Here is a 24350-nt window from a genome sequence, read left to right as displayed (position 1 = left end):
ATTATTTCTTTTTTTTCTTAATATTAAAAGGGGAGACAAAATTTATTATGAATTTTTTCATTATAATTTAAATTTTGTTACCCTGTTTTGCAATATTTTGTTTATATTTGCATAATTTATTCAAATTGGTATTTATTTTTATGATAATAAGGGTAATATTTAATATTTTTTAATGTTACGATCCAAATAGCGTGTTAAAATACATTTTATATACATTTTTATTATTAGTATTCGTGCATAAAATTAACTAAAATATAATTAAAATATAAATTATAAATATAAAAATCATGCCTGGGAATAATATGATTGGAGTAGAGAATAATATATCCTTAATATTAGGCCATTACATTACATTGGAATATCTTTCTCCTAAAATATTACTCCATGGTAGCTGCTAGCCAATAGAAGCAACGGACATATTTTTTTCCCAATTTCATAAATCGCGGGCTCCGTGGTACTCGTGTCTTTTTTGGCGGGTTGTCTGGTCATCGTGTTTTTTATAATTAATTGGATGAATTTTAATTAGAGATAATGTTTTTTAAAATGGTAAACGTAATATTTAAAGGGTCAACGTGGGATTGACTTTACCTGACGACGATTTGGAAGAACACAAATGGTTAGAAATTGATATTCATTATTCAAAAGACGCCAAGGCATAAGTTTTGTTTTGAAGATTGGCTTCCTTAAATTTTACATACACGTATAATTATTAATTGCTAGTTTTGCTACTACCATAAATTATGTCGGGAAAGCCAATTTTATGTTATGTTGCACGTTTTAAATATGTTTTAAGCAAACCATTTAATATTGGGCATGACATTGTTTTTGGCGTTAAATTTCGGGTTTCCGTCATGACTCTCGCGGTCTTGCCGCCAATTTTTGTAAGAAAAGCGGGCCTTGGTTAGGTTGTACTCTTGAGTCTCTGAACCTCACGCATAAACTTTGAGATCAAGTTTAAACCGTAAATTTTTGGGACAAAGATAGTCAAAGCTGGGGGATCGGCATCGTGTACAACAGTGATGATAATTATGTATACTGTATAGCGAAAACAATCGTCAAAACTTGTTGAAAAGCGGCGAATTTTAAAACACAAAGCAACTTCCATAAGATATACAATTCCAATATGCGCAATGCAGGTTGTGGTTTCTTTTTGAGAAACCAGCTCTCACTGTATTACATGTTCCATATATTTGGTCATTTTTTTTAAAAGTACATCGCGATGAAATAACTTTGTCAAATCTTAGAATATTTTTTTTTTGTTAGAAAAGTTGGTCATGAATGAACACACAAAACGTCACAAATGCGTTTTTTTTAAAAATTCGCAAATAATTCTTCACCAAACGGAACATTTCTTTGTGGGGTTCATTCGACTACCTTCTCGACAGCTATATGCTTTACTGAAATCGTGTGAATTTGATAATGGCCCCAATACTCTGTCGAAACAAAAACGTTGTGTTAGTTAGCTAATTTGGTGTTCAATAATTTATTGCACCAACCTGATGGGCCCGGGACTGTGAACAGATGACCTAATTTTGGTCAAAGAGTCCTCTGGTCTGGTAGATCCACACCATATCTTAAGAAATTAGTGTGTAATTAGTAAGACACTGTTAAGCCTTGTCCCAAAAACAGAAAAACGTTATTCTTACTTGGGCATAGTTTAGAAAGAAAAGTTGATCGTGCGTAAGATTGAGACCGGGTAGCAAAGGTTCTTGGCCATGCTTGGATACCCATTTCTTGTACGCCTACAAAATTCAAATAAACTTCAACAACTAGTTGGTGACCCTTACAAAATTCATATCCAGCTGAACTTACCCTATAAGATTGTTTTAGGCCTCCATTATCCGCTATGTTCTCTCCTTGCGTCATTTTTCCATTGACCTACGGAGATTTTAACCCAATTAATATAATATACCCCCAAAATGGCGGCCTTCGTAGATTAAATTTCCTTACGTTCATTCCAATATCCTCAACTTCGTAACTAGAGTACTGATCTATGATGCATTGGGCTCTGTCTCTGAATCTATTAATGGTCGCGTTGTTCCACCATTGTTTCATGTTTCCATCCTTGTCGAACTGGCGACCTAATTAGTTTTTAAAAATCGTTAATTTTAAACAAGCCTGGCTTGAAATACGAGTTACCTTTATCGTCAAAACCATGAGTAATCTCATGTCCAATGACAACTCCAATGCCGCCATAATTTAGAGATCTGTCATGGTAAAAAATCCGAAAACGAACATATAACCTTTAGCCTTATATTCAAACATTTCCGAACTTATTCTTTTGTTACTTTGGAAAATATTGACTGTAGAACAATGGTTGTAAAATTCCAGCTGGAAAGACAATGTCGTTCTTGTTCGGATTATAAAACGCGTTGACCACCGCCGGTTCCGTCGTCCACCTAAACATGAAGGAGTAAACGAGAAAGGTCTCGCGAAATTGACTCGATGCGACAAATATCAACCCCCCCAACCCAAACTTAAGTTTCAGAGCCGTTCTTACTTGTCTTTGTTCACCGGTTGACGCAGTTTCAGTAGATTTTTCGAAGCTTCGAATTTCAAAACGTTGAAAATATTTTCCAAGAACAAGTCTTCGTCGATTGTTAGCTAAAATATTTCTTAATTACTTTTCCTTTTCGATGTGGTAAATAATAAGATTATAATTACAGAATCGTATTCTTTCGATAATTCCTCGGCATTAGTTAGCAAGTCAGGGTATCCAATTCTTTCATTCATGGCATTGGCCTGTAATTGTCAAAAGTTTGGTAATTGTTATCTTTATTGAGAGTGACATTTATACCTTTTCTTTGGCGACTTGTCTGGTTTCTTCGTCCATCCAAACATTTTCTTCCAATAATTCGTTGAAAGCTTCGCGTATGTTATGGATCATTTCAAGGGCCTGAAATCAATCGAGGACAGTTTCCGAGTTATGTAATTTTCAAATAGAACTTAATAATGTCGGACGTCATTCGCGACTGTCGCGTGTTTGTGACATAACACGCGGTCAGTTAATATATAGTTTGAATCGGACATCACTTACCGTTTCTTTGCTCTTGGGGTCGAAATTTTGCTTGACGAAGAGGGCTCCGACTGCCATACCCATTCTTTTGTTGACCAACTCGACGCATCGGTTCCAACGGACGCGTTCGGCCGAAACCCCTTGCATGACCAACCGGAACTCGGCTCGCTTGGGCAAATATTTTCCTTCCAAGTAGGGAAGCATCGTGTTGACCAACTTCCACATGGCGTAGTTGTGCAAAGTCCTTCAATTAAAGTAGAAGCAAAGAAAAAGACCCGGGCTAAGGTTTTGTCATTTAGGCAGTGAAAGGTCGCGTTCGCAACTGGGGATCGCATGGTATACCTAACCCTTTACCACCCTCTAAAACAAATAGGATAGAATTCCAAACTCAGACGACCCATCGGTCAGTACCATTGTCCGACACCCACATATATATTTCTACCCGCCTTTCTAATTATCATTAAAGATTTTATTAAATTTAATTCAAGTTCACCGGCTGTACAGGATGGTAGGTTACATTTTCGACTCAAAATTACCCCTAGAACCATCCCACTGTCCTATCAATCACACCCTGTACTATAATTTCTTGCCGTCCAACGGTCATTCGATAGCCTTAGTGTGAACTTATCTTTAATATTCTAAGATCAGACCAGACCGTTTTATTTTGAAAGAGGTATTTTTGGGCTCGCAAAATTGTTTTTTCTTTCTTGTTGTTGTTGGTTGGAGCTTAGGGAGTTGGGGCTTACCTGCGATCGGTATTGGCCAGTAATCGTCCCATTTCTACTAGATAAGGCAGGGAATAAACGACAACGGGTTCCTCTTGGGTCACGTTCGTCGGTAAGAACGTGTTCAAATATGTTAGCCACGAAAACTATAAAAAGAAAGAAAGAACGGAGAGAAGACTATAAAAGAAAAGGAAAAAATTTCTTTTCCAAGATATTGCTTTTGCTTCCCCAAAAATAGATCCCCAATGCCCATCTCCCTCCCTCGCATTCCCTATCGATCTTTATGAAATATTTTTCTAATATCGCCGAAAAACGACAGATTTAAAGCCCCTGGGGTCTTTAGTCTACCTACATATTTCTGTGAATGATTTAGGGACTTAGTAATACAGGGTGTCTCTGAAAGGTCTGTCAAAAATAGACCATTTCGGTGTAACTAAGAGGGGGTTAAAATTCTGCCTTCCATCTCGCTTTGTGGCGCATGCGCTGTAGTCTTTTTGTATCGTGAGAGTGCGCGTGCGCGTGCAGAGATGGATGGAAATGTATCAACCCCCCCCCCCTTTGTATGTTCCAATATTGAGTGTCACTTCAACAAAAGCTCCAGTTTGTAATCAGTGACAAACTTATGGAACATATCTTATGAATTTATGGAAACACCTGTATAAGTTACTCCTGGAAATTATCCGATAATTATTACCTGTGGAACGAGGTTGTTCAAAGTTTCCAATTTCATTTTCTTGTAGATAGCCCCTGTATCGTGTCTTTCGGCTTCGGGTGTGCTAGCCTGTAAGAAAAAAATGTCCCAAAGTTTGTCCGTTAGAAAGACAGAGTTTTGTATTTAGTTGCAACTTGCTAAGTTCTCTTAGTTCGAACTTATTAAAAACTTACGTTAGCTAACTTGGTTTCGAAGAGTAGTACTTGCTCCATTTCCGTTTGAGCTTTTTCCGGTTCGGCCCCCATGAGAATGGCCACTTCCACCATCAGCTTGAAATAGGCGTCCATTTCCTTACTCTCTTTCAGGAAGTAATCTCGACTCGGAATCGGTTGGAACTGTATTTGATCCAACTGAAAAGATTTTTAATCACCCATGATCGCCCCGTTCTTCTGAGCCTTAACTTTTCAGAAGAAACTTTTCATTTCAAAAGCAGTACCGCTCGCTTAGTTTCGTTTTCAATTTCGTAAAAAGACCTTTTTTCTCCCTTGACTAAACTTTAGTTCAACAATTTTGCCGGGTCGTTTCTCTAACTATACTGTACAGGGTTATCTATGGGGTACTCCTATACCTGGAATACTCAGGAATTTCTGATAATGGGTGAAGTCAGGCCGTCAGGGAAAGTTTAAAATGGTCATTAAAGGTCGGGGAATATAATATTGGTGACTCCTAACATTAACTATGGTGCCGGTCAGTTTTTAAACACAATAGTTCTGTCTTTTCTACAAATAAAAGTGGAAATTAAATTTGATCAGGGAAAACCTTGGAAAGGTCAGGGAAATTTGAAGGAAAATAATCCGTGGCAATCATACCCTAATTCTTAAAACTATTTGACTGTCAAGGTATGCCTAGTTCATTGTGCGTGTCAGGCTCATTGTGGACGTCATCGAAACAAATTCTATTTACTTGTATGATATTAGCAGAGGAGTTTTTGTCATCCGGTCCGACCCATTGTTCCACAACTGTCCCTTGATTATAAACGCCCCTTAATTTGCCCAGGAATTGTTCAACGGGCCAATTAGGGTCTTGCCAATCGTCCTCCGTTACGGGCCAACCACCCAGTTCCTTAATCGCGTCCCAAACTGGCTTGTCACCGTCTTCATCTGTAAAATCTGAATCAATTTGATCCTTTAACCATCCATTTTCCAAGAGAAATACGAGATAAAACCTATTTGTTCCATGGATTACTTACTGACTTTCATACACGAGAGATAAAACGTTTTTGCTTTAATAGTGGCGCTATTGTCATCCGCCGTTGGGGGTTCTTCCAAAACGTCTTAAGTGAACGAAATAATTTTGAGTTACGTCCAATTTATAATGGAATGGGATTTCTCAAAGTGTACCTTTCAAAATTACTTGTAATTCGTCAGCTAAAACCTCGAATGTACTTATGCTACTTTTGTCTTCGGGGATGACGTGACGTTTATTCCACGTGCCGCACGCGTATTGAAAAAAATCCTCGCACGGATCCGACGTCTGGTCCATGGCGTATAGCAACGAAGACGCTATACGTGAATATGTTAATTTAATTTAATTTGATTTTTAATTTTAAATTTATTAAAGTTTTCGTGAGAATTGAAAGTTTATTTTATTATTTGGCGTGTTTGACGCACCTGTTTTGACGCATTCTTGCGTTAGGCAAATTTCTCTCACACCTGTAATCAAATTATACGAGAAAATTGACTTTTTAACATAAACTCTAGGTTAATCAATCTACACCACCGATAACCAATACTAGAATTTTGTAATTATTTTAGTTAGCGCTTTTAATGGTGGTAACGCAATAGGGAAGGGTCTGCCTTTGATTTCTATTTGGGACCTCTTAAAAAAGCCCAAGAAATTAATTGTAAACTCAATCTTAAATAATTAATCAGTTATTGTTGTTAAATATGTTAAATATTTTAAATTTATTTATTTCTTATCGCTAAATTTTCAAATTTACGCCTATTTAAATTATCATAATTATTTTTAGGTGAAATTGCTGAATTTTCGACGTCGTGATGGAAATTTATTCGATGGACCGTTGCCTACTCGGGAACCAAATCACGTTCTGACCACCTGAATCACGACCGGTTCGTGATCGTGAAGTTGTTTTTTATTGCGGGATTTTAAAATGGCCTTGTGCAAACTATGAACTTTACATCAACTTTAAATTTCGCGACGTGGGTCGGGTCAACAAGTTCATACAGGGATGTCAAAGTGAGTAAACCAAATATTTTGTTCCCTTTTCTTGTCTACCATAATCTCTTCCAACCAATCATCCGCAATTTTGCATATCACATGATCATAAATGATTATTTAACCGACTTTTGAGAAAAATACTTTGGGAGTAAATTCGAAAAGCCATTACCCTTTAAAAAAAAAATTGAAAACCAATCTACAAACAACCGTTTAGCATAACTCATCATCATTAGTAGGCGCATTTTTGGCTTCTCCAACAAACCTTTTTGTTATTCTTAAACTCTCTCACGTAAATACTTTCTCCAAAACTTCTTTTTCTTTTAAATTTGACATTGCCTGTTGAACCGAATTGAACTTTTCTCATTATAATCGAGCCTTGGCAGTTCAAAAAAAAAATCTTTTTAAAATGTCAGTGCTGTAGATTGTAAAAAAAAAAAAAAAAAAAAAAAAATCGAGGGTGCGAGAAATTTCCAAAGATATAAAAAAAAGTATATACTGACATATTCATGTCCCGCTATACTGTCGCCAGAAGCGTTTTTTAAGTTTTTTAATACACTCTTCTTACAAAATGTATACCCTTAATCTTCCCAGAGAAATCTATAATGTCACTAACTTTGATGTAAGCCGACTTTACTTGACATCCACTGTAACATTGTCTGCCTTCCCTTGAACCCTATTTTTGTGTTGCACCCTGGGTCGAATAGTTGCCCGAATTTTGTACACTCACTTTAAAGGCTTTGAAATAGAGGCATTAATTTAATGGCAAGTGTCCGATGACTCGGTTATTTGCTAAATGGCTTTGGGGCTTACTTAAACAAGAGGCGCGCACTAGCTCTTTTACTTCTGGGACGTTACGACATGTCGTAATTCCGGCCTCAAACCCTTATAGCTTTTTTTTTCGCCATGGCTCGCTACCCGATTTGATTTTCAGCGTTTTTTAAAAAGAACAACTTTTGATGTTTTAAATACAGTAATCTCTGGTGGGTTGTCAGTTTTTATTTTAAGGGAAATTATGACAATTTAATCGGTATCATTGCTTACCGTTAACTGAACAGTCTTAAAAACATTGGTACAATCATTACGGCATTCAAATGTAATTAGAAAAAGCTTTGCAGAAGGATAGGCACTAGAGTGGATGTTTATACCACACCAAATCTTATTCAACGCCCACTGTTGGTTCAATTGGTTCTAAAGCCATGCCAATGTTACCTATTAATATTGAAAATGTTGTCTTACCATGATATCTGTGAGAGACGAAGGCTAGGTACATAAAAATTGCGCATGCCACCAGTAGTACAGCCAGGCAAAAGAAAAGGTATCTTTCGAGCCTGGTCCGTCGACTTCCGCCACCCGCACCAGCACCGTTCTCGTACGAGGGGTCCTTGATTTGCACGCGGACCACGCTGGGGTCCGTTACGCGCGGGGCCCCTAATCTGTCATTCGAACCCCCGTTACCGATATTTTTAACTTGCCGACCGCCTAGGCTAGTCGGACCCGTCCCCCCGTCCATTGGGTTTTCGCGAATGGTCATTTGAGTGACCGGGATTCCGTTATTTCCGGTTCCGTCCCACAGTTTCTGGTATTGTCCTGCACTTCCGTGGTTAGTGTTCTTGATCTCCGCTTGTTCTTTGATGACCGATCCGTTTAGTAACGGGGAATTGACCGATTCCAACGATTCGTCGACTTTGTAATCTCCATCGTGTCCTCTACGCGATTCTTGAAGTACTTGTTGATTATCTTCGTGTTTATTTAGACTTTGCCGGCTCGATGATTCCTTAACAACTGGCGGTGTCATTCTGGATCAGGGATGTACTTGTCTAGCCACACCCCCAGCATTCGATCCACCTTTTTTTTTAATAAACAAAACAATTAAATCAAAATTACTTTTAGTTAATTAGTATCTAGTTCAATTAGTAAAGCGTCGTTCATTACTGGTAATTAAATTAGTGACGAAACGATAGTGAGTGTTAAAATTAAAGTTTTCTCGTGTCTGAATGAATGATAATGAACTGGAAAATTTATACTGCACATTTAAATAGTGTATAAATAATTTAAATTATCATTAATTCGTGATTAATTTATATATTATATTATAATTGCTTCGAAGAAACTCGCTTCTTACCTTTAAAACAAGTTCAAATTTCTTCGAAATATGAAGATATTATATAATCGAAAATTCCCAATCGGCTAAATAATTTGTATCCGAGCTCTTAAAATTAAACTGACCCCCTGTCGTTATTTCGAAAATCTAGCCGCTATCGTCTCATACAACCCACCTTTTATAACCGCGTGGCCGAGCAACGATGCGAGACCGAGACCGGGACTGGGACTGGGGAGATCTCAAAATCAAAATCAAATTCAGATTCTTTTCCAATGATAACGGACTGAATATTGTTATCCACGCTCCTCTTATAAATCCACCGGCTAAACCCCTTTATCCAAGCTAGTCTTCTTTAGAACCCAACTTTATTTCTTTACCTTCAAAGTTCCGTTTTTAATATTATCACCATAAGTTTATAAGTGATATGTTCCTTCCATAAGTATGCTACTCTAGACTTACAGCTCGAGATAACTAGTTCGAGGGAGAACGACGGAAGCGAGAATTGAAGTCCTACACTCGGTGGTGGTTAATTTTGCAGGACTAAGTTCCATCTAGGTCCTATTTAGTCTGCATTACTAAGCCTGCCTTTGATAGCGGCGCCTCACCAGGCGCCACTTCGTTTTACCTCGAATCTATGACCTACCCCACTCACTTCATGACAAGCTCCAGTTTCTAAGTTACCAGAGATTAACAAACTTATGGAAGGAACATATCTTATGAACTTATGCTAGATATTATTACGTAATATCTTCGCTAGCCGTCCGTCAGGTAGATATTGCCTGGAGGGGCACCGGCCTTACCTGTAATATTTATTATAATAGTGACGGCGAGAGAGAGAGAGAGAGAGAGAGAGAGAGAGAGAGAGAGAAAGAGAGACGTCTTAAGTTAATAAGAATGACCCATATTAATCTCTTCTTCAAAAACTGGTCGTGGCTACTTCTCGGCAGACGCGTCAATTTTAAATTTTATTTTTTTTTTATTTTAAGTTGTAAATAGCTAGCGTCTGCCCCGTCCGGTTGTGGCCGCTTCCGTTTGTTTTATAACGTATTCTAGGTCGCACCGGCGACTTCATTGTTAAATATATATATATATATATATTTATAAGGAAACAGAAGTAGATTAATTCGAAGTTATCAGTCGTGAGTTGAAATTACAAACCATCCTTAAAGGGGATGGGAAAACTTTGCCGATATACCAAAAATTACAGCGCTTCTAATTAATTTATTTCTGACGTATGGACGAAGTAAATGGCGTCGGTGTTAATAAGTTATATCCGTTGGAAAAGGGTTAAGTTAAGTTATTTCGCGTCATTGTATTCCATAGAAATAAGTAAAGTGTGAAATTCTCCGGATACTGTTTTATTCTCTCATCTCTTTTCCAGTTATGGCCAATTAAAAACATCCCGCCGCGAGCTCGTTATGCCGTTAAGCGCAACTCGGTTTTAGGAAATGCTTGATTTAATAATTGTTTTAAAGTTAGTTGACTGCATGTGTAAACGGTATCAGTCTTCCTAGTCTGATAACTAACTTAACAGACCATTAATAAATACTATGAAGGGGTCAGGTTGCGTGCCGTCTTATCTCAAAATGGGATGGCGTAGCTATGATGATTTGAAACACTTCGTAACCCTTGACCCTTGTACATCATTACGGAAACCAAACCTACCCCACCAGACCCCAGTCCAATTCATAACTGACCCAACGTAATCAAACTTACCAGAACTAACAATAACGCATCACTAATACCATGGGGGATTAGGTTAGGTTACTATCTTATGATTTGAATTAGAGAATAAAACTTGAACCTAAAATTATTTGCTTTAAACAGAACATACAAAATATTTTACATATCAATCCTTTATTGTTAGATGCCCTTATACTTTATTTATGGAAATATGTATTTAAAACTGGTGTGCGAATATGGTTCATATGGTAATTAAACCGGTAATTAACCGGTGTGTTGGAAGGGCCGTAGGGGCCATAACCGCGCTCTATCTGTCAAAGACCTCCCTGTCAGGAACTCAGGATACGAGATGGGTGTTCCGGGCGAGGGCAACCACTTACGTAATATTAGATTATCTCTCCTGTCTTTTATTTTTTTCTTTCCCTAGATTTAATGCTATATAGGTATTAGGCGCGAAAGACGTTTGAAATACCAATGAGACTCATTAGGCGAGAAATAAAACTTGGTTTATAACCCAGAAGGTGACAAGAAGGGGAACCCCGTCAGCCAAAAGTTGCTGTACTTGCAGAACTTTTTTTAACCGCTATAAACACCTCCAGTAATTATCATTATTACTACTATCATACCTTACACCTTTAGGTAACACCCTTCTTTTAAATATTAATATTTTAATAATTACGAAATTTAACTCTATCAAATTCGAAGGGATATTGCAGGATTTTAATTAAAAACGTTGTTGATGTTTTATCTTTTGGCTTTTATTTACCAATTAAAGGGAATATTTCTTTCATTTATTATTTGGTAAAATTTCAATCCTGTTGGATCAATTTAACACCATAAGTTCGTAAAATATGTTCCATACCATAAGTTTGTCACTGGCTATACAAACTGGAGCTTGTCATGAAGTGATTGACGTAGGTCATAGATTCGAGGTTGCTACAGACTAAATAGGAAGATGGACTGCGAAATTAACCGAGTGGATAGTCAATTCTCGCTTGTTTATCTCGAACTAGCTCGAGCTGTAAGTCTCTAGCATTACGAAGTTTAAGTATTGTCATACTTATGGAAGATATCTTATAAACTTTTGGTAACCCTATAAGGGAGGGGAAAACTGAACATGCGCATTGTTCACGTGTTAACCCTTTTTGGGATTCAAAGTCCACGCTTTACCCCAGTATTAAAACGAATTAATTTATCCATAAATTTTTAATTAGTTTAAAATTGATCAATTAACGATTGTTAATACGAAATTACTTAAGTTGTAAATAGCTTTATAACCCCTTTAATTAAAAGTGATTTCAAACGATAAAGGGGTCAAATCGTTATGTATCTTGTAGTCTGTGAAAAAAAAAAATAACCACAGTGCTGTCATAACTTATTAATAATATAGCCCATATTTCAATTTTTAAGATTTTTATTTAAGTTGGGAAAGAAGTGTTTCTTTTATCAAGAAAAATCAAACTTTCTTTTCTCCCTAAATGAGGTCAATAAATTTTAATTATTATTACTTTTACCAAATTTTCTCAGCTCGTAAAAAAACGACAGGGGGGCGGGGACGCCTACAGATTTAATACAAATTATTATCACGCTTAAAGGTGTTATATACATCATATTTTGTCACAACTAGGTGTCTGATTTCTTCGGGTAAAATTTCACGACGGGAAATTGCCGGTTTTTGAGGTTTATAACTTGTATTTAAGGAAAGATAGATTTTTTTCGGGGTTAAGGATATTGTAGCCTATAGAGATGCGAATCTAGGCCGGATTAGTAAAGTTTTCTTTTTTCTCACCGGTTAGGACTGAGGGTCAATGCTAACTTTTATTTAAATGACCTCAAATTTTATTATTTAATCTTTATTGAATCAAAAAGGTAATAGTTCCCATGCAGGTTGTTGTTGGGAAATCACGGTTTCCCAAATTTGTTGCAAAGGCAAATACCATAAAAGTATAGCTGAAAGTGGGGTGGACGAAAGCTCGGTATGATATGCGCGATCACCTAACTATTTTGGTGGTTAGATCAAGAAGCGATATCTATAGTTTACTAGGGAGAAGGTATAAATTCGCCTCCACATTTCTAGCTTTATCTCCAGTCCAAACGTAGCCTGTCCGCAGTTAATCCCCGCCGCCTCTAAATTACAACCAGCATCATCTCATTGGTTCTTGAAAACTCGTGCACGTCAGCGCGACGCGAATGACGAAAATTACAGTCATATTTTCCGACTGAGGAGAGACTGCGAAATAGCCCGGCCTCCTTTTACGCCCCCCTTGTATTTTAGAAGGGGGACTGGGACTATGGCGCGCGAATACTTAGGCATCTTATACCTTCTCCCTATGGTAAACTAGATATCGCTTCTTGGTTAGATAAAGGAGAAGGGTAACGTAGATAACCAAAGAAACTAGAGAGATCTGTCGTAAGCATCATACTGGGCCCTACTACGTAAGGCTTTCGTTACCCTCCCAGTGCCTAATTACTTTCTGTTAATTGTATTTGTATTTATCTTTGATACTCTAAACGAATTACCCCTAGTGAGTACCCCCTCGTAAGCTGATCAATGGTGGTATTTTATTAATGATACAAGGGTAGCGGCGCATCTACAGCACCATTCCCTATGCTTCTACTTAAGAAGTTCCTTGCCTTGTTTGGGCCATGATTCCAACGGAACGACAGAGTAATTGGATTCCTATAAGCCCCAGGTTAAAGAAGGAAATCCGTCTAAGCTCTTTAGGTTTTTTTGTTCTTTCCTTTCTTTCCTTCTTTCTTAACGAAACTCGAAACGAATCTGAGTCTGAGTTTGACACATCTTCAATCTCACGATAATGTAAGCAACCTGTTACGTTTCGTTTGAAGAAAAATTACAAAGGAAGGCAGCTCGCGATCTTCTTTTGATCAAAACATATTAATATAAAAGAGACGAGGGAATTTAATGGGAGTTCTAGTGTGGAATGAAAAATATTGCAGAAGGGTGTGTGTTTGGCAAGAATTATTTAATCCCATTTGCATTTTATACACAGTGTTGTTTTCGTAGGCTATTGTAATTGAAAAACAATTTCAGTTGAAAAATTATTGTTTTTAAAAATCGTAATATCTCGAGGTCGGGTTGGTTTAGGCCCATGTACTTGGTACCGTTGGACAAAGGACAATTATATCTATGTAACCCTCGAAGTGTTTTCAGTTAGTAATTAAATTACCAGAGTTACGTCGTCTCAAAGTTAAAAATAAATTTTAAATTTCATTGTATTTCGAGGTCGGTTGACGTAGGTCCGAGTTCTCGGTGCTTTTGAATGGAGGATAATTTAATCTATAAAACACTGGCAGCGTTTTCAGTTACCTTTTAAATTACCAGAGTTCTAAACATCTCAATCTACACACAATAAATAAACCAAAATATTCCATCCTAATTCACCACACTTTCTTCATGCCCATGGCGTCATTTTTAATTTGAAGTTCCTTATATAACTAACTTCATTTTAGTGTTACGTAAATTTAGGCCTACTAAAACAATAGCTCGCGCGAGGAGCTCATTATGTCCTGGGCACCGTCCGGTTTTCAAGAGCAAGTTAAAGACTGTTGAATCTTAATGGATCCACCGCAACAAAGAAGGCTAGAGTTGAAAGTTAATCTCCGTTGTTTTTATGAAAAATAAGTAGAAAATGGATACCCAAGGTTACCCGTAAAACTTAAGAATTCTTAACTTAAGAGCGCCGAGGTTTTAAGTACCTGACGTAATAATTTTAAGACTTGTAACATAATGAGTTTCTTTTGTTTTTCATTATTTAAAGTGGCTTGAAATTATGTGTATAATGCAGATAGAGAGGGTGAAATAACAAAGAACACAGAGTGTGTTATATGGGCTACTTTTCCATTCCAAAGGTCGACCAAAGAAGCTACTATATAGGGACAAGGCGAAACATCTCTTTTCTCTATTTTTCTATATTAGCCCTTTTAGGCTATAGTTGTTATACTTAAATGTTTGTGGTCTAGGATTGCGTTCCTTTCACCTTGCTCGTAATTAAACGAAAGCTAGCTTCCACTGTGCGCTCTAAAATAACCGGGGATTAAGGATATAGCCATGGGGAGCTCGGGCCCTATATGCAAATTTTGGAGCAACTTATATATACTGACTTTCAAATTTTCTAAAACAGTTTTCATGGTTGCTTTGCCTTTGTTTTTCGCGCCGGGGACGGACTATATATTAAATCTTTGCGAAATCCGGGTCAAAACTCTTATGCTGCCCCCGACGTCCTTCCTTCCGCTCTCACCTACTTCTTAGCTAAGTATATACATACCATAAAGGGCCAGGCTCCTCCACTGCCGACGGTCCGACCTAACCCGGCGGCCGGCTTCTTCCATATACAAAATTTGCATATTTAATTCGAGGATTTCCTTTTAGCTTTACAAAGTTTTACTTCCTATACCCCACTTCCCCTATACCCCTGTAGTCATAAGTTTATCACGGAGGCCTCACTGTAAGGCTTCGTTTACCATAGCTTCGATAGGTCCAGTGCAGTGCAGTGGAAATGATGATTTGCGACCTGTGGTAATGAAACTCTCCCAGTGTACCTTGGGCACGCCCACTAGTACCCTTCATTAGGCGATTGTTAAGTTCTGCCACCTAGCGCCATTGAATTTGTATGAGAACTAGCTTCTATTTTTAAGAGAGAGGGGGCGTCTTTTACGATTCCGTACTGTACGACCCTACCTAAACGCTGAGCATGCTGGGAGGACTTACCTACTTAGGTGCTTTCCGTAGATGAGGGTACAGAGGCAACGTTATAGGTATGGGGGTTTCCACTAAATCCCTCTCCTCTTTAAGCCTGAGGCATTCGTACAAGTGGCGTTCTTTCATTTAGTCTTTATCCTTATGGTCATACACTTATAGCGTGCTTTATTTCAGTTGCGATTTTCAACAGTTTTAGCTACCGTATAAATTTCCAAAAAGGTTTTTACGTATTGTATACTCGATTTGGTATGAACTGAGATACACTTTAGCCGATGAATGCCGATGCCGAGTGTCCGCTCGACGTCTTTTATTTATTTCGGGAAAGTTCAGTTCCTCTGAGGAAATAAACTACTCTAGCCGCCGAAACTTGAAACTCCACTCAAATAAGAATCCCGGATAGAAACTGGAGTTTAAAATCTTTAAAATATTGCCTTCCTTGACCAAGGGGCGTGCAGCCTCTCTAACCTTGAATACAGGTGGCTTAAGGCGGTCTGAATGACCGCCTGAAGATGATGTTTAATTTCAATATAAAACTAGAGCTATATTAAATTCCAAAATAATGTTTTTGTACTACCTACAATATTCAGTTTGTAAACGGGGTTCATACAAACGTATCCGCCATGACAACCTAAAAATTTATAGATGTCACGTGTGTCTTGCGAGCTGAACGCTATATAGCGTTACTATCAGACAGAAAGATTATAAAATATTGCCCATTTCTCGCTTATACGTGACCCATCTAAATTTTATTTTCTCTCAGAAGTCTTCGGAAAAACTTAATCCTTTCTTTGCTGGCAACTTCTTATAAAATCCTTCCTTCGTTAGATTGATGCGTTATAACGTAACATCGGCTTATCTCGGGTGTGCCAGGCGCAAATGATGTGATTGCCTTTGAACGTGTATACGGCAACTTTCAAAAACAGTACGCCTGGCCTAGCAGCAACATATAAATTTTTTTTTTATTTTTGAAACTTCGTAATTTTTTTTTATTTCGCTGGGGATTAATGTATAGGACGTAGCTCTCTGTGTTTTCGTGGGACGCGTACAGGTGTCGAGTCCTCTTTATCCGCATCCCTATTCCAGCACCGTTTCATCTTTTGATCTTGAGCTTCCCATTTTTCCTTTGGATCCAATCTTTGGACGCTTTCAATCAGGAGAGCTTTTTTTTTTTAGAAAAGTTTAAGTTAGGCCTAACCCCGAGAAGTTTCTGAATTTCAGCGGTGTATATACTCTCTTCCATGTACATCTTATGGTGTATATAACCCTGTCAAACCCAAGATGGAATTGTACTTTGAAGTTATAGAATCTGATTTTTAAATTATCCCGAAGTTAGAACCTTTAAACTTAAAGTGGTGGTCAACGAATTCCACGTGAATGTCCATCCAAGTTGGGAGAAAAGGTCTTAAAAGTTTCGTTTCCTCTGGAAGCGCACAATAGTTGCTAACCCTTTCAAATTAGGCCTACAAGTTGCTAGGATGCTTTAGAGGCCGGACAACGTTTCAAAATGTACCTATGCCATAGATTACGAGGGACTCAATCTTTTAAGTACTTCAGAGTTCAGTCTTAAAGGGTATTTGACCAAAAACAATGCACCGAGAATACCTTAAACAACATTGAATTCTCCTTTACTCCAGGAGATAATTTCTTCAACGTTTTAAATCTTGTTTCTATAGCTTAATTTGTCGGGTATCTAGCGGTGTTGAAATAAACGAGCGGCGAAAGTTGCTAGAACTTTTTCTTTTATCCATGCTGCAGCTCAAGATACTTTTAAAGCTGTCCAAGTGTAGATAAAGCTCGCTCGGCCTGAACTCTTTTTCGTTTTAATAGAAACCCTGAGTTAGTTTTTTTGTCGCGACTCGAAAATGGCTTGTAGTTTAGTTTCCCTCTTCCTCGAGGAGCAGGATTCTAACTTTTTTAAATGAACTCCCGCCTTCTCCGGGGGGACCTCGACAAGTCTCTTTCTGCATGGTAAAAGGGAAGCTCAAGAGCTAGAGGACCCGGAACTTGTTTATATACGGGACTTCACCTATCCCCGTTTCAACCGGAATTTGCTTGCAATTGACGCTTTAAACGCGGGGATATTCAAGGCTCCCGGGTGTTGCGTAGTTGGAATGTAACGAATGGTATCTCTCTTTTAAAGACGCCTGAGAGTTCGTGCCCCCTGGGAACCAGAGGGTTAGGACTTTAAGCTACTACACTCAACACCATCCATTTTTTTTTATCTGTAGTAGTACGTGTTAACTATGTGTATGAGAACGGAACTAAGTGCGGAAGAAGACTTAACTTATTTTTATAGCCCGCAGTATTTTATGGATGATATAAGTGATAAAATATTATTTTATATCAACCAACGAAGTTGTTACTCGCAACTTGCAGTGGTGAAATTTTGACTCGATAAATGAGGACAAGGACAGAATTATAAAGGAGTTTTAGTAAAGTTAAACGGTGCTCTGTCCAGAGAAGGAATTATACCTGACCATACAATTAAATCCCTGTCCAGGGAAGGTTGCCGGACTACTTTTAGCGAACAAACACTTCAGTCAAATTTGAGTCGGCTGATAAGTGTACGGGCAATTGCTATAATTTCAGTCGACTGCAAAAATGCTATGGTCAATTCAGAGTTGGCATAGCAGTCCAAGCTTCCATTTCGTGCATTGTCCATTGACTATTCATTGGCTTGGACACATAGGACTATTGCACTGTCTCAGTTTAAAACAGTCCAGTTGTACTGTAATATTTTATATAGCCTGGCGGACTGTGTTTTTCTTTTTTGACTACTGCATGGGGTCAGTTCAGAACTTCAGAGTCGGTAATTAGCAGTCCAAGCGACCATTTTAAACACTATCCATTGGCTTGGACATGTAGGACTATAACACGGGTACAGTCGGCTGGACGGTTTTTGCTACTGGGGATGCTCTTCACAAGGAAATCACGTTTGGTTAAATCTTGTCAATTTAGTGTGAAAATTGTTCTTTTTGAAAGGGTTAATTTACACTCTTCAGACGAAGAGGAGGTTGTAATTCCTGTAATTTTCTCCCTTTTCCAAAATGCAATGCACTTTCCCTTTCCCCCAAAGTTTTCTTCTGGTGGACACGAACGGGATGGTCTGTCTCGCTTGGTTTATTTTTTTCTTCCGTGGCAAAGTAGAATTCCTAAGAATTAATTGGTGAGAAGGAGCTTAACTTTAACGAGTCCAATCGCTTCCTTGGGAGCGAGATAAAAAGGGGGTGCATGCGGTACTTCCTCTTAAACGGTGGCTATAGCGAGTTGAAGACCGACCGGGGAAAAAGGGGATTTTTCCTTAAGACGGCAGGACATACAGGGAGGGATCCTCAGAGGCAGGAAGATGAGGAGGAGAAGAGAAAAACTCATTAGGACTTTGGCTGGTTATCTTCCTCTCTTTAACGGTAACGAAGGCCGTTTCATTGGCACCCCCTTCCCTTGTATCTCTCCCCATTTTCCTACAAAACCTTTTTTTTTATTTTTCACGAGAGGATTCTTGGAACTTAATAGGAGGGTGAAACGGCATCGTGAAATTACTTTCCTTAGCTTGGAAATTGGGTTTAATTATTTACATTGATTTCGAAAATTAGGTAATTAATTATTAGGTCTCTGCGGAATATTAAATATTCATTGATAGGGGATTGGACTCATTGGAGTACTGGGAGAGTAATTACTTTGTCCACATGCAAATATATAATCTGTATTTTTCTGGTTTATCAAGGTCACTGGAAAATAATTATCACAAAGTTATAGTCCATAAATTAAAAACTTTCGAATAATTTTAGTTTCACCGTCACTTTAACCGTCTTAGGTCTAAATGCTATAGATGGAGAATGGAATGAACATAGCTATTAAGAATAATTGTGTACTTCTCATTTTCACTCAAAGTATCTAGGCAGATTTTGCGTTAAGAGCTAGACCAATCGTTAAGTATGACGAATTTTACCTCGCCAATAATTTATTTTGCATCCAATGAAATCGCAGTTAGAAATACGTCAGAATTATGAGGGGTGAATAATAGTACTCAACAAGGCCGACCCACAAAACCCGCTTAGATATTAACATGGGAAATATGGTGGCACAATAATTCCTAACAGCAGGTATGCATTCCTTGTGGAGAATAATGGTTTGGTCCCCGTTGTGTTGCGGCGGGGCCCTTATCAGTACAGTGTTTGGTGGGGAACCCGCAGACTCAGCGATTCGGAATTAAAAAGGCCCTAGTCTTTCCCTCTTAAATATCCAATGCCCGGGCCTTGGCCTTAATTTCTTCCTAGAGATCCCAATTTCCCATCTCCCCATCCCCAACCTTTCCCGCCCTTTAATGCCTACATTTTCCGAACAAAAGAGATGTAAGGGATCCCGTATCATTGTTCCCTGAATTGTTTCCATCGTAACAGACACCGAAGACCTTAACTCGTGGTGTCAACCCAAATGGTTCATACGCAGATTTTTTTGATTTTTGATTTCATCTTAAGCCCTTGGGCACGTTTTCATTTTATCGGGGGATGAGCTTAAAGATTCCCGGGATTCTGGAAGAGAGTTTGAGATTATTTATCTGGAATTTAGAGTAGATTTAATGTAGACACCTACAGGGTGTTTATTCCATAAGCGCATGCAGACTTGACTTGCCAGGTTCTTTGGGGAAATCAATTTTGGAGTCGAAAATGTAACTTCTATCTATCTCCATTTTGCCACAAGGGACACTGTTTTCGAGTTATGATTTGATGAGTGTTTTAGGGATGACCCCTTAATTAAATTAAATATAATCATTGTCTCAATCAGTTTCTTACTTAAATTCAAGGGGTCATCCATAAAATCGAGATAAAACACTCCAAACATAACTTGTCCTTAGGGCAAAATTTCAAATAACATTTTCGACTCAAATTACCCATATTGTATTTCAGTTTTCCACCCTTTTTTTCATTTTTCCAAATCCTGTATTTTAAGCTGGGTTCTCTACACTCATTGCCTGTTATACTTCGTATTATGAACTTCTGGTACAATATATCATCACCCAAGCTTATTAAATTCCGTTGTTTCCATAAACAGTCTTTGAATATTTCGGCACGGTTTAACTAGAAAATCCTTAAGTTATCTCGCTTGAAATTAAATTTACGACATCAGAAGAGCTAGACGGCCCTAGAGTTAGCTAGGTTATATCATTTGCATTTGGAAGCCGCGGCATGCAAAACTATTTTGCATATTTAAGTCGTTAAAGTTTGAACGAGCTAGGGCGATTTTTTTTTTTTTTTTTTTTGTTATTGCCGCTTCCCTTTTTCGCCTGATTATTCGTCGTGGCTTGCCCTATTTATCGCTTCATTAACCCTTTGTATTTAAGCAAATGACCCAAGCAAAGCGTCAAAGCCATTTTCTATACTTTGTTGACGGAACAAGTTATTCCGCGACACTTGACAACAATACGTTAATTATTTATTTTTAATTCTTTTTGGTTCCCAAAAGAAAGAAATATTTTAAAAATCAGTTTATTTAATTAATTGAATTTTATTTATTTATTTATTTATTTTTGACGTGACGTCACGTGGGAAATTAATAATTATCGCGTGAGATTGTTTACGTAAAATTAAATGTGAATCTGATCGTATTGTTAAGGATAAATCAAAACATTAGTGCATACGGACTAGCGACGGAGCTAAGACTTATGGCCTTTCTCAGACTCAGAGGCGTACGAGTGTCAAACTTTGCCTTACTATAGTCAGGGTTCGTACGGAACCTGGATAACCTGGAAAACCTGGATAAGTCAGGGATTTGGAAAATAGGGGGAAAAGTCAGGGATAAGTCAGGGATTTAAAATGTTTTCCTAAAAAGTCAGGGATATGTCAGGGATTTCGTTTTGTATATCAAACAATGCTTCGAGCAATGCTAAATATGAGCCAGGTGTGATAAAGTGGGTTCTGGTAAACACCTTAAAATGGTCAGGGATATTGCCAAAATTTGGTCAGGGATAACCTGGAAAAGTCAGGGATTTTCAATGTAAAAATTTCGTACGAACCCTGTATAGTGTACTAACAATTTTATGTTGAATCTGCATGGTAGCATCGTGAATTCCTTCTGTTTTGAATGTAAAATTCTGGCTGCTAAAAATTCCCCTCGAGTCTTTTAAATTCTTGGAGACCTTACGCTGATGTCAAATATTTTCTCCTATGAATTTTGTCCGTTTTCTCGTGAATAAACTTAGCTGTAACCTAACCTATAGTGATTATATGAAATTGGGCTTGCTTTAGGCTAGCTAGGATGAAAATCAATTTAATTGTCGTAATACAATTAAGCGTTGTTGAATTTAATTAATTAACTTAATACGCCATTATCAGAAAATGCACGCGCTCAAACGTTTTAGTAGCCTTGGGGCAATTTTCTCAGGATAGTTCCAAACCTATTCTCTTCTCCGCTCAGTCGGTAAGATGTCAAAAGCTGGGCCCGGATTCGATGACATCGTAACGGACACCTCTTGTTAACGATTTTCTAACGCTTATTGAGTGCGAAGTTTCAAACTTTAGACATCTAAAATATATGTTGTTTTGCCATTCTTAAAATGGGTACGATTTTCATGACGATTCTATACGTTTCCCATACAAATTCAAGTACGTTTTAATGTTGCACGCGTCATCGTACGCGCCTCGGGTCCTAAACCCAATGTTCAAAACCCTTTTGCCTTGATTATAACGTCCCGGGAAAAGCGAGTATAGCTCCATTCATATGTAAATAATGCTCTTTATAAGTTTCTAAGTTGAAAGGTTCGACGGCTTTTCGAGGTACGCGTTTCAGTTCGTAAGAGCCTGACGTAATGGTTCGAAATATATTTAGAATTTAAGTACGGTCATAGCTATGATGGAGTCAGGGTTACCACAGGTCAAGGAAAACCTGGAAAAGTCAGGGAATTTCAAAAAGGTCCAAAAAGGTCAGGGAAAAGCCAGGGAATTTGGTTAAAGTGGCTAAAAGATCTGCGGTGGTTCAATCATCCAGTTGGGGCCTCAAAGGTCAGTGAAAATCGTAAAAAGGGTCAGGGAAAACCGAGAAAAGTCAGGGAATTTGATTCTGAAAATTGGGTGACAATATGAAGTTAGTTAAGCATCAATTTACTTATGCTTTCCAATTAAACCTGGGCTTCACGCGTCTTTCGGAGTTTGCGCTAGGTTTAAGCGAATGATGATGATTTCCCCTCAGAGTTCGTTGCCATAACCATAAAAGGCGGGCGGGCGGCCGGTCCGACTCACCCATCCATTTTGAAGCAGCGGCGCGCGCTAGACTCAATTTCGGGAATTAATGGTTTCTACTTTAATTACATTTTAATCCTGGAGCCCCGAAACCGTAATTATAGCGACATAAGATAGCGTTTCATCTCACCCGCTACAGCCCCCTTTTCCCGTACAACCTACAATTGCCCAAGGAAAATTTTCCCCTTTTGTATATATAGGCCTTCCTTGAATCACTCTGTATTTGCATCACCGTACGAGAATCATAGACATTAGAAAATATATAAAGGACCTAGACAAACTGTTTCGAAGCGGGTCTCGCGCCTTTCCTTGCCCCCCCCCTTGCGTTCGTGATAGGGTAAATGGTACGTGGCGCCCCTAACCGACTAACGAAGGAGTTATTAAATTTTATCAATAAACAAATACAGTAACGTTGCATCTTGTAAATGTTTTAATTATTTTTTAATGAACCGAGTCTCTGCATCCTAGAAACACTTTTCTTTACATTAAATGATGAGGAAAATAATAATAAAAGTTAATTATATATTAAAACGTCCCTGGCGGGATTCGAACCCGGGTTCGTTGTCTCACTCCCAAGTGCTGACTTTGCTCGACGCTGTTTAACTTCAAATGTTAACATGCATGGGGATGGGGTTTAGTTTACTTCGCAGCCTCTAGAAGGCGCCACCAGTTATTCACCCCATCACACATGCGAGGGGGTTCCGCCATAGTTGTACTCAACGCTGAAAACTCAACCGATCCTCTAGTATCTATATGACCGTGCTTATACCAGTGTTGCCAGACTGCAACACAGGGAGAAATGACAGCAGTTCAGTTTGAATCAATACTTGACAAGTTTGGTTCGTTTTGGACCTGGCAATACTGACTAAAGAAATTTTCTGTAGCCCCCAACAATGAAAAACTACCTATTGTAAAATTTCGCATCGAATGAATTCAGCTAAAATGAAATATTCAGTTCACTTCTGACCTTTAGAAGATCCGCGTGACATATTCGCTCCAGAAAGAGCTTATATATTATTTGAATGGTTTTTTCCTTGTCTGATGGATTTCTTCAATATTGACGTCGTCTGCTTATTCATCATGCAACATTTGATGCATTTTAAAGATTTTTAAGTTATCTTCGTTATCAAACAGTAAGCTAACGACGTTGATCAATGAGAAATATATTGAAGTCTGAGTGTTAGATGTTGCAGACTTAAATTATTTATTGGTCAATTTCATCTGCTTTTCATTAGATTTCCTTTTACATTGGTCGAGAACCCAAACCCCAACCATAATGTCTATTTAGAAATTGTCTTTTGCAATTTGCATCAAGGGAAACGCCGCTTACCAACCACCATCCGAAATCATCACGAAACATTTTTCATTTGCCATGATGATGCATTTAATAAATATCAACTTACCACTCTTGCACTCCAATTAAGGTTCTGTCCACCCAGATGCTTGCTTAATTATTTTAATTTTGTTTTAATCTTAATATTAATCTTGGAGTCTGAATGAAATGCCTTCCCGTTATGATATGAACGGCGCGCGCGTGGTGTCTTTAATGGCAACAATATAAGTATTGACGAAACGGGTTCGCGATTCGCGTGAGCTTGCAAACTTAACTGGATTCGAGCTGGAGCCGCGAACTCAATCGGAATCTGATTCCGAAATGACTGCTTTACTCGCTCGAACTCGAGATACAGAGAGAGCCAGTTCGTTCAGCCAGCAGCCTCCGTCCGGAATTCCAAATCCTACCTACACTCTCTGCTTCTCTCTCTCACTCACTCTCCTTCACATCTTAATTTTCTCTTCTCCGTTTCTCTCCTCTTCCATGAGGCAAGGATCCCTTCTCCACCATCGATTCTCTGGAAGGACCGCGCTCGTGCAGCCTGTGGATATGCTGGTGGCAAGCGGAAAGAGCAGCCCTCTAGCTCGCTTACCATCCAGCTCCCACAGAGCAGGCTGCTGCAGGCTCTTCTCCTTATCCATTGCTAG

The 24350-nt window shown here is 38.4% G+C and overlaps 1 protein-coding gene and 1 long non-coding RNA gene across 2 annotated transcripts in view; one reads left to right on the top strand and one right to left on the bottom strand.

Annotated features, from left to right (window-relative positions):
* Positions 1-15: 15 nt before the first annotated feature.
* Positions 16-24284, bottom strand: LOC149702453 (neprilysin-1-like). The gene is made up of 21 exons (XM_089866255.1): positions 23774-24284; positions 7868-8476; positions 6064-6105; positions 5794-5955; positions 5643-5726; positions 5357-5562; positions 4627-4803; positions 4436-4522; positions 3763-3887; positions 3038-3260; positions 2798-2896; positions 2665-2742; positions 2501-2604; positions 2289-2399; positions 2140-2207; positions 1951-2081; positions 1813-1878; positions 1647-1742; positions 1497-1573; positions 589-1433; positions 16-481 (listed from the first exon to the last, which is right to left on the bottom strand). The coding sequence occupies exons 2-20, from the start codon at positions 8424-8426 to the stop codon at positions 1334-1336; spliced, it is 2595 nt and encodes an 864-aa protein (XP_089722381.1). The 5' UTR covers positions 8427-8476; positions 23774-24284; the 3' UTR covers positions 16-481; positions 589-1333.
* Positions 486-24350, top strand: part of LOC149702440 (uncharacterized) — a 100465-nt gene continuing 76600 nt past the window's right edge. Inside the window, exons 1-2 of the long non-coding RNA XR_016381737.1 lie at positions 486-616; positions 6423-6649. This is a non-coding gene — a long non-coding RNA (uncharacterized LOC149702440). The remainder of the gene's footprint in view (positions 617-6422; positions 6650-24350) is intronic.

The sequence above is a fragment of the Phalangium opilio genome, unplaced genomic scaffold (assembly GCF_054372755.1).
Source record: "Phalangium opilio isolate 3A_F unplaced genomic scaffold, DU_Popi_V2 ptg000017l_1, whole genome shotgun sequence".
Classification (NCBI taxonomy): domain Eukaryota; kingdom Metazoa; phylum Arthropoda; class Arachnida; order Opiliones; family Phalangiidae; genus Phalangium; species Phalangium opilio.
Note: the sequence above shows the minus strand (reverse complement) of the source record. Positions and strands in the feature narration are given on the sequence as shown.

Coding starts and splice junctions, on each gene's coding strand:
- LOC149702453 (XM_089866255.1), bottom strand. CDS start 8,426: ATGACACCGCCAGTTGTTAAGGAATCATCGAGCCGGCAAAGTCTAAAT. Junction 5,956..6,063: donor GCAAGAATGCGTCAAAACAG/GTGCGTCAAACA, acceptor ATTCACGTATAG/CGTCTTCGTTGCTATACGCC. Junction 1,743..1,812: donor GCCTAAAACAATCTTATAGG/GTAAGTTCAGCT, acceptor TGAATTTTGTAG/GCGTACAAGAAATGGGTATC.